At 57.2% G+C, this 9,612-nt stretch overlaps 4 protein-coding genes across 4 annotated transcripts in view; 2 read left to right on the top strand and 2 right to left on the bottom strand.

Moving 5' to 3' along the window:
• Nucleotides 1–854, top strand: part of PTSG_08062 (uncharacterized protein) — a 2,734-nt gene extending 1,880 nt beyond the window's left edge. The window contains exon 3 of the mRNA XM_004991026.1: nucleotides 220–854. Coding sequence (XP_004991083.1) covers nucleotides 220–806 — 587 coding nt within the window. The 3' untranslated portion in view covers nucleotides 807–854. The remainder of the gene's footprint in view (nucleotides 1–219) is intronic.
• Nucleotides 855–1,852: 998 nt separating this feature from the next.
• Nucleotides 1,853–3,319, bottom strand: PTSG_08061 (uncharacterized protein; the record flags this gene model as incomplete). The annotated part of the gene is made up of 1 exon (XM_004991025.1): nucleotides 1,853–3,319. The coding sequence occupies one exon, from the start codon at nucleotides 3,317–3,319 to the stop codon at nucleotides 1,853–1,855; it is 1,467 nt and encodes a 488-aa protein (XP_004991082.1).
• Nucleotides 3,320–3,727: 408 nt separating this feature from the next.
• Nucleotides 3,728–4,920, top strand: PTSG_08060 (Rieske domain-containing protein). Its single transcript, XM_004991024.1, has 2 exons — nucleotides 3,728–3,916; nucleotides 4,290–4,920. Exons 1-2 carry the CDS (start codon nucleotides 3,769–3,771, stop codon nucleotides 4,550–4,552), a joined length of 411 nt encoding a protein of 136 aa, XP_004991081.1. The 5' UTR covers nucleotides 3,728–3,768; the 3' UTR covers nucleotides 4,553–4,920.
• Nucleotides 4,880–9,226, bottom strand: PTSG_08059 (tyrosine phosphatase; the record flags this gene model as incomplete). The annotated part of the gene is made up of 5 exons (XM_004991023.1): nucleotides 4,880–6,039; nucleotides 6,362–6,708; nucleotides 7,008–7,184; nucleotides 7,432–9,160; nucleotides 9,203–9,226. 5 exons carry the CDS (start codon nucleotides 9,224–9,226, stop codon nucleotides 5,212–5,214), a joined length of 3,105 nt encoding a protein of 1,034 aa, XP_004991080.1. The 3' UTR covers nucleotides 4,880–5,211.
• Nucleotides 9,227–9,612: the final 386 nt, after the last annotated feature.

The following is a 9,612-nucleotide window of genomic DNA, read 5'->3' as shown; positions in this document are numbered from 1 at the left end:
GTGTGTGTGTGTGTGTGTGTGTGTGTGTGTGTGTGTGTGTGTGTGTGTGTGTGTGTGTGTGTGTGTGTGTGTGTGTGTGTGTGTGTGTGTGTGTGTGTGTGTGTGTGTGTGTGTGTGTGTGTGATGTGAAAGAAGGGCGGTCACAACGAAATATCATGCTCGCCTCTGTTCCTCCTCCTTTTCTTACACACACACACGCACACACATCCCCTACACCAGAGTACTCGCCGGAATTGAACGACAAGAGCGGGTGGCTGTACGAGATGCCGGATATGAGCGGGCGCAAGACGCTTGGCCGCCGCCTCTCCCTGCGCAAAACCAGGCCAAAGCGCGCATTCTACGTGCTGGACGCAAAGCTGCTCACGTGGTACGACGAGCCGGAGGGGAAGGAGCTCGGCTTCATGCACCTGGGCAAGGTGGCGGAGATTGCGCACGAGGCCGGCACGAGCGAGTTTGTCATGCATCTCAAGACGGGCAAGCAGCGGCACTTCAACGTGGAGTCGGTGGACCCCAACGTCACCTCGGAGGCACTGTGCACATCGTGGGTGGGGTCACTTCGCGGGGCGATTGAGGGCAGGCCGAGCGCAACCATGTCACGACAGGACAGCACAACCAGCGGGGGCGGCAGGAGCAGCAGGAACGGCACCACAGCACCCGCACCAGCAGCATCGACGACATCACCAGCAACAGCCACCGCGTCACAGCCCGCACCGCCAGCAGCTGACAGCAGCGCACCAAACGAGAGCAGCAGTCTTCCCGCTCAGGAAGTGTTTGAGGAGGAGGATGACGAGTCGTTTGGCTTCTGAGTTGTGTATGCTTATGTGTGTGTTTATGTGTGTGTGTTTATGTATGTGTGTGTGTTTATGTATGTGTGTGTGTTTATGTATGTGTGTGTGTTTATGTATGTGTGTGTTTGTGTGCCCTTGTGTCGTGTGTGCAGCACTAAAGCTTGGCGTTTACATGTGTGTTGTCTTGGGTGTGAGCGTGTGCAGCTTAGCAGATGGTCTCAGTGTTTCTCATTTTGTATCGACTCCTTCTCGTGTGTGTGGTTGTCCTTGGCTCTACTATGATAGCCTTGCTGTGGACTAGTGCCCTTGATCATTCATCTATCCTCAATATGTACCCGTGGTGTGTGTTGTGTGTTTGCGTGTTGTTTGCTGTGGTGCAATTGCATGTGTGCTTTGTCTCTTCTCCTCTCGTGGACAGACCTGCCCCTCTCCCCGATTCCACTGTGCTTGGCCAGCTGTAAGTTAAGGTGCTCGGCCCACAGCTGTCCATGAGATTTTGTTTGTGTTGTTGCTGTTTTCATGTCTCAACGACGCCGCAAGCGCCACAACCAATCAACCCTTTATGTTCTTCCATAGTACAAAACACAAGCAAGCAAGTGCACCAAGCTGTTTGTTTTGTGTGTGTGTGTGTGTGTGTGTGTGTGTGTGTGTGTGTGTGTGTGTGTGTGTGTGTGTGTGTGTTGCTCCGTGATTCATGAGGGTCTTGTGGGGGATTGATTGACTTGCTTAGAAGCGAGAGGACGAAAGGCAGAAAGAAAGCACAAAGCGCAGGCAAGAAGTAGGAAGCACGAAAGATCAACGTGACCAAAGCTCTAGCTTGGGAGCCGAAGCGAGCGAGCCTTCGATCGTAGACATGTGTAACACATGGAACACCCGAATGCTTGTTTCAACATCCACACACGCACACGCACACAGTACACACAAACGCACACAACTCAATACACGCACATGCACACAACAACACAACGCATACACACAACAACACAACGCATACACACAACAACACAACACAACACACATGCACACACATGCACACACACACACACCATGCGCGCATATCAGTTTCAGCAGCCGGTTTCGAGGATGAGGATCGCCGGGTGCGTGTCGGGGATGGCGTAGATGAGTCCGTTGCGCGCGAGTGCACCACCACTCCACTTCTGGGTGCCTGAGCCGACTTGGAAGGACGTCACGTCCACAGCGTGGGTTTCTGGGTCCAGGACAAGCGCCGCATTGGCGTAGTACGGGATGAACACCAGCTTGCCATTGCGTGCAAGCACAGCACCGTTCCATTTGTACGACGAGCTGCCTCCGAGGCCGGAGACGGAGATGGACATGTCAACGCTGTTGTCGGCTGGGTCAACCACGAGAACATACGACGCAGTGTACGGGACGCCGTAGATGAGGCCGTTGCTTGCAAGCACGGTGCCGTACCACTTGTCGCCGCCACCGAGGTTGTTGATGCTCGTGGTGTCGACCGCGTTTGTGGCTGGATCAATTATGAGCACCGACGGTGAGGTGCGAGGGAGTGCGTATATGAGGCCGTTTGCAGCAACGACGGCGTCGTACCATTTGTCTTGCTGGCTGCCAAGGTCAGCGATGGTTGTGATGTCGTAGGTGTTGGTGAAGGGGTCGATGATGATGGCGGTCGATGCAGAGCCCGGCATTCCGTAGATGAGTCCATTCGGGGCGACGGTGCCGCCATGCCACTTGTTACCCGCACTCGACAAGTCCGTCATCGTCGTGGTGTCGGCGGTGTTCGTGAAGGGATCGATGACCAGGACGGAGCGGGAGTGTCGCGGGAAGGCATAGATGAAGCCGTTGTTGGGCGCCACGACGGCGTTGCTCCACTTGGAAGAGCCACCGAGCGCGCCGATGGTCGTGAAGTCGGCGGTGTTGCTCTTGGGGTCCAGAACGAGGACGCCAGTAGAATCCTGTGGAATACCGTAGATCAGGCCGTTGCCTGCAAGCACGCCACCGTTCCATTTGTGACCTGTGCCCAGGTTGGAGATGGTGGTTGCGTCCCAGCGCGGTACCTCAAGCTTGCACACGCGAGCGTCCAGAGCCTCAAGGGCGTCCGAAGCGTTTATGGTTGAGTGCTGCTCTTCAGCCAGCATGTCATACTGCACCTGGAGTGTGCTCAGCTGCGTGCTCATGGCGTCGCGCTCGTCCTCTGCAACTTGCACGGCCGTGGCCAAGGCGTTGAGCTTGCCGAGCACGAGCTGGTTCGTGTTTTCCTGTTCCGTCAGCATGCTCTGCTGTACCTGGACGGTCTCAAACAAGCGCACGACATCGAGCCCGTTAACGTACATGGACTGGGCGGCCGGGTCCGTGGTGTTGATGTGCAGGGAGCCCGCACTGTCCTCCATAAGCACCACCTTTGCCAGACACCCAAGCTGCCGTTGCTGCTGCGCAAGGACGACCGCAACTGTGACCACAGCAAGAGCAGTGGTGACGGCAGCTGCAACTTTTCTCAGTCGTAGACGGCACGCCGAAGAAGAGGAAGACGAAGAACCATGACGCTGCTGGGCCATGGTTTCTTGGATTGCAGGGGGGGGGGATTCGGTTTGGTGTCGCACGGGCAAGAGGAGAGGGATGAAGGGAGGGATGAAGGACTGAAAGGACTAGAAGGGAGGAAGGGAGGCTACATGCACAGGCACAGAGACAGAGGCACTGAGGCACAGGGGCAGGGGCTGCAGGGGGCTAGGGGGGGGGGGCATTGGGTCCAAGCAAGAGGGGTGTGGCAAGGGGCGAAATGCAAGAAGACAAAGAAGAGCTGCACAGGCGCGAGGAGTTGCCTCTGCCCTGAATTCAGTCGACGCCTTTCCCGTGTCCGTTGTTCGCCTGCGCAACCAACCAACAAGCAACGAACACTCCACCACATCTCTGTCCCCTCCACCTCCTCCACATCCTCAGCACGTCTACGATTGGTGCGCAGCCTCCCCCCCCCCCCTCTGTTCCGCACACCACCACAACAAACGACATGGCTGAGGACGGGTGGCACTTGGCGTGCGAGGCGACGGCGATCCCGGAGAAGAAAGGGTTCAAAGTACGCATCGAGGACCGTGACATTGCCTTGTTCCGGGACGGGGATCACGTGTTTGCCCTGGACGCGCGTTGCTACCATGCAGGTGTGTGTGTGTGTGCACGTGAGTGTGTGTGTGTGTGTGAGTGAGTGTACGCGTGAGTGTGTGTATGTGAGTGTGAGTGAGTGTACGTGTGTGTACGTGTGTGTGTGCGAGTCTGTGAGCATGTGTGAGTGAGTGAGTGTGTGTGTGTGTGTTTGTGTATGTGTGTATGTGTGTGTGTGTGTGAGGACATGGGTGCTTTGTGTTATCAATCATGCGTCAGTGTCATGGGCGCCGAATGTACCACATGCCCGATTGCCCTGTTGTGCGGATCTGTTGTGCGGCTGCTTCCACTCGCCACCCAGTCACCAACCCATGCACCCCCTACCCCATCCACCACCTGCTCCCATCAAATACACGTATGCACACAACCTAGGTGGACCGCTGCATATGGGCGACATTGAGGATGTGGCGGGGAAGACGTGCATTCGGTGTCCTTGGCACCACTACAAGTTTGCAGTGGGCACAGGCGAGTGCGTTGGCATGGGGCGAATCACCACAAACACAGGAGTCAAGCAGCGACGACATCGCGTCAAGGTGGAGGACGGCAAGGTGTTTGTCAAGGTCAACACATCGGGAGCGTTTCCATCCGACAGATACTACACACCCCAGATGGAACGCCTCTTCAGGATTCCATGAGTGTGTGTGTGTGTGAATGTGCTGTGTGTCTGTTTGTTTGTGGGGTGTGTGTGTGTTTGTTTGTGCGGGTGTGTGTGTGCATGTTTGTTTCTGTTTCTTTGTTTGCATGTCTGTGTCTGTGTGTATGCGCACGGGTGTCTTTGTTATATGTCAAGCTATAACTTGCAGACTGCTTGTTTGCAGCGCATGCTATCATTTTCTCGCTCGTTGTTTGGCTCCCACCCTTATCATTTCCTTCCTTGCTTGATTTGTGGCCTCGCGCCTGACGCATGTATTGAACACTTTGTGACTTGCTTTGATATTGCTAATCTGTGTTGTCGAGAGTTGTTGGGGTTTGTGTTAATTCAATAAGAACACACAACACACAACACACACAGAGTCATTCGCGTGTGACACGGCGATAACAACAGCACGAAAAAACAGGTCGTGGAAATGTAATGTAACACGAACAGAGCACAGGGCCAACTGATAAACAACCCACAACAGCAATAGAACAACAGCAAGGTAACAACGACACGATGCAAGAATAACACAAGGCGGGATATGCGAGTCAGAACACTCATCATCACGTCGCAAGCAGAGCAAGCGCTATTTGATCAAATCACACACAAAAACAAACAAACAAACAAACAACCAAACAAACAAAACAAACAAACTGTCTAGGCCTCCATCTCTTCATTGTTTGGCAAGAGCTTGACAATGCCATCCGACTCCGCGGTGATGACGCCAGAGCGAAGACATTCGCTCACCAGCTCGTCCAAGGTGTCAAACAGCGTGGGCTGCGACTTGCCCAGCTTGTACTTGATGCTGCCGTCCGCCTGCTGCTGCGGCGCAATCAGCATGTTCACAATCTTCGTCCCCGTCTGCAGCGACAGCGCGTAGTGGTTCGGCTTGCTCGAGTTGCGGACAAGGAACTGGCCCTTGGGCGCGTCCTGCAGCAGCTCGTCCACCTGCGCGCGTGTGAAGTTGGACCGGAACCACCACCGCGTCGAGATGTCGTCTTCATCGTCGCTCTCATCGTCGTCCTCATCCTCTTCGGCAATCGCTCCACCACGACCGCCACCACTGCTGCTGCTGCTGTTGCGTCCCCGACCGCCACCACCTCCACCACTGGTGCTGCCACGACGGCCACTTCGCTCTGCGTGCGGGGAGAACACGGCGAGCGAGTCGTCCTCCTCCTGGGGAAGTGTGTTGCTGTTGAGCGAGTAAACGGCCGTCTCGCCGCGCTGCGAGTGCAGTTTCCAGTTTCCGCTTCGGGAAAGGCGGTCTGCCTCCTGCGGAGAGGTTGCGACAGCATAAATGGGCTCCGTCTCCTTGTACACGCTCGTGCGCTGTTCGTGTGCGGGTGCCGGCGTGCGCGACAGGCGCTTTGCAAACTCAATGGTGGCCTGGTAGCAGAACTTGTACTGGTTGACGTGCTGCACCAGCGCCATCCTGTCCTCCCGCAGCTCAGCAACAATCTTGTTGATGTCAATCACCTCCCCATTCTGGTGTGTGTGTGTGTGTGTGTGTGTGTGTGTGTGTGTGTGTGTGTGTGTGTGTGTGTGTGTGTGTGTGTGTGTGTGTGTGTGTGTGTGTGTGTATGTGTGTGTGTGAGAGGGGGGGGGGGTTGTGAGCGAGCGACGTGGGTGTAATAAGTGCAAACGAAACAACGGGTGCCTCAATGGGTGACACGTGAAGACGAATCAGCTGACAGGCAGACACATGAGCACAACACAACACACATGAACACAACTCACAACACACATGAACACATGAACACAACAACCCACAACCCACAACACACAACCCACAACGCACACAACGCACCTGCAGTGCGGACATGGCGTAGTCGATGACGAGGAGCGTGCCCGTGCGCCCAATGCCGGCCGAGCAGTGGATCATTAGCGGTCCTGCGTCGTTGGTCGCCTGCCGGTGCAGTCGCACGTCACGCAGCAAGTCAATTGTGGGCCCTGTCGCCAGTGAACCATCGGCGTTGGTTGGGACATCGTGGTCTGGCCAGGCCGTGAACCAGAAATGCGTGACGTCACGCTCCTCCTGCCCAAACGTGAACTTGATGGTGCGTTTTGTGTAGAAGCCGAGGTCGTGCTTGGCCACAGTGCGCACTTTGATCAGCAGGCGCTCCGGCCCGAACGTAAACGACTCCCGGAACTGATCTGTTGTGGGTGGTTATTGTCACCATTGTCGTTGTAAAGAAGACAGGGTCAAGGCGAGGATAGTGATATGGTGTGTGATCGACAGGAAGGTGGGGCAAAACAGTGTGTGCGCCCTGTGGCAGCAGACACAAACACAGACACAGACACAGACACAGACACACGCACAGACACGTATGCACGTTTGCACGCACGCATACACACGCACACACACACACGCACGCACGCGCGCGCACACACACACAAACAAACAAACAAACACACACACAAACAAACAAATAAACAGTGCTGTGATGTGTGACCTGATGGCTCCTCGGGAAAGTAGCGTGCGCACTTGCGACGGCCGGCCTCCTCAAACCCGGTCGCCATGACAATCGTGTTGATGTTCGCGTGCCAGATGAGCCGCCAGAAGTTGTACAGCCCCGTGTCCATTGGCGCCTGCGCCGCAACATACGCACGCGCAGACCGCCCGCCGTGCCCTGACGGTTGCACGTTGGAGGATGGCGTGTGAACACAACACGAAGGGGTTTGGGTGACGTTGAGGAAGGGGGAAGCAGTTGGGAGGGGGGGGGGGGAGGGTTCTTGATCGCATGACAAAGCGGGAGAACTGATGTCGTGTGGTGCAGCCAGCGCATCGAAGAGACAACGCGCCCAACAACGACGACTAAACACACACACACACACACACACACACACACACACAAACCCATACGCACACACACACACCTCTGATGTAGTTTGCGTTGATGTATTCGAGGGTGGGGTCCTCCTGCAGTGGCGGCAGGCGAACACGCGTGGCCGGGTTGGGCAGGATGTCTCTGAAGCGGTTCAGTCGCGGGCCGGCAGCGTGCGACGGCAGCGCGGACGCATGGATCTGGTGGCGTGGCAGCTGCTTGAAGCCCTCAACGTCCATTGGCGTGACGGGCATGTTTAGGCCAAGCTCCTGCACCACATCGCGCGGGTCGCGCCTGTGTCGGTTCGACCGCCGCTGCTTACCGCTCTTCTTGCCGGGCAGTCGCAACTTGCTCGGCCTATTCTTCTCGCGCTTGGGCGGCTCAGGCGGTGTGTCACTGACTCTCCCTGTCGCAGGTGCAGGTACACTCCCTGTCGCAGGCGCCGGTGCCGTGGTGGTGATGGCGGGTGGCGTTGGAGGACCCCCGCGTGCGTTGAGGTGGGGCGATCTGCCGCCAATCACGTCTGGTGGCGGCGGCAGCAGTGGCGGGGTGGACCGGACGTCCGGTGCCGCCTTCACCAGCGGCTGCACGCGGGGCTTTGCTGGCGAGTCGTTCTTGTTTCTTCGCTGCCCACCACCCGTAGCACCAGCACGACGATTGACACCGGTGTCATCACCACCATCGTCGTCGTCATCATCGCTGCTATCGCTTCGTTCCTGCAGGTCTGGGAGTTCCGGCACGACGCGAACGGAGGATTGGGAGGTGATGGTTGCCCGGCGAACAGGCAGAGCAGGGACAGCCATACCACCAGCATCGTTGCTACCATCATCATCATTATCATCGCTGCTGCTGCTGCTGCTGCTGCTGCTGTCGTGGGCACCTCCGGCCACGATATCCTTCATGTTGTCGTAGTCCCCCGGTGCGCGGTCACCGCCACCATTAGCAGCACCGCGACTGTGCACACCGCTCACGCCAGCATTGCCCACGAGGTGCAGGTCGCTTGGTCGTGGCCGCACCCGCCGTGCACTCGCATCGAGATCGTGTGCGGGCGCAGAGTGGCGCCGGCCTGCCGCGTCTGTTTGCAGCTGCGGCACTGCTGATGGCGACGGTGCTGTGTCTGTGCTGCTGTCACCACGAGAGCCGGCTTTGCCCTTACCGCCCAACAGCCGCGAGAAGAGGCCGCGCTTCTTCTTCTTCTTCTTCGTCTTTTCGTCGTCGCCACTGTCCGTCGCTGGCCCCGCTGGCGCACCAAGCCCGCTGCCAACAGACCCCGGCTGCGACTGCTGCACGACCAAGCCGGGTTGCGACGAACCCCTCTCGGCCACCCGCCCTCGGTGCTGCTGCTGCTGCTGCTGCTGTTGTTGTGGCTGTTGTTGTGGCTGGTGGTGGTGGTGTTTCTTGTGCTGCCGCTGCTGTTGTCGGGCCATGGCGCGGGTCATGTTGAATGTCCCCGCCACGGCCTGCACGAACGACAGAGAGGCGCCGCGCGCGTCCACGAGTGGGGCGGTCGGCAGCATGCGCACCAGCTCATCCACGGTGCGGCAGGTCAGGTTGCCCAGGCGGAAGGTGCTGTTGCGGTAGGGCACTGGCAGGTGCTCAACAGCGCTTGCTGGCGTGACGACGGAGACGTAGAAGGTGGCACGGTTGTGGGTGCTCTGGTGCACGATGTAGGACCCTGGCACCATGTTTGGTTGCATCAGGAACTCGCGAACGGCCGCTCGCTCCGCTGGTCCGGCAAAGAAGTTGGACGGCGGAATCTCGGGCCTGGTGATGGCGGTGGTCTCATCGTGAGGGAGAGGGGGGGGGAGCTGATCGCACAACACCGTCTTGCGCACAGCGAAACACATGAACAGACAGGCAGACAGAGAGAGAGAGAGAGAGGGACACAGAGAGAGAGAGAGAGAGAGAGAGAGAGAGAGAGAGAGAGAGAGAGAGAGAGAGAGAGAGAGAGAGAGAGAGAGAGAGAGAGAGAGAGAGAGAGAGAGAGAGAGAGAGAGAGAGAGAGAGAGAGAGAGAGAGAGAGAGAGAGAGAGAGAGAGAGAGAGAGAGAGAGAGAGAGAGAGAGAGAGAGAGAGAGAGAGAGAGAGAGAGAGAGACGTGATAGCGGGGATCTAGACAGAGAGAGAGAGAGAGAGAGACTCTGACCCCTATACGATCGACGCAAGTTCACCGATATATGTCGTGTTTACTGACTAGGCTAACTGCCCTTGAATCTATCTAGACATCGGTACAT

The sequence above is a fragment of the Salpingoeca rosetta genome, assembly GCF_000188695.1.
Source record: "Salpingoeca rosetta unplaced genomic scaffold supercont1.21, whole genome shotgun sequence".
Lineage (NCBI taxonomy): Eukaryota > Choanoflagellata > Craspedida > Salpingoecidae > Salpingoeca > Salpingoeca rosetta.
Note: the sequence above shows the minus strand (reverse complement) of the source record. Positions and strands in the feature narration are given on the sequence as shown.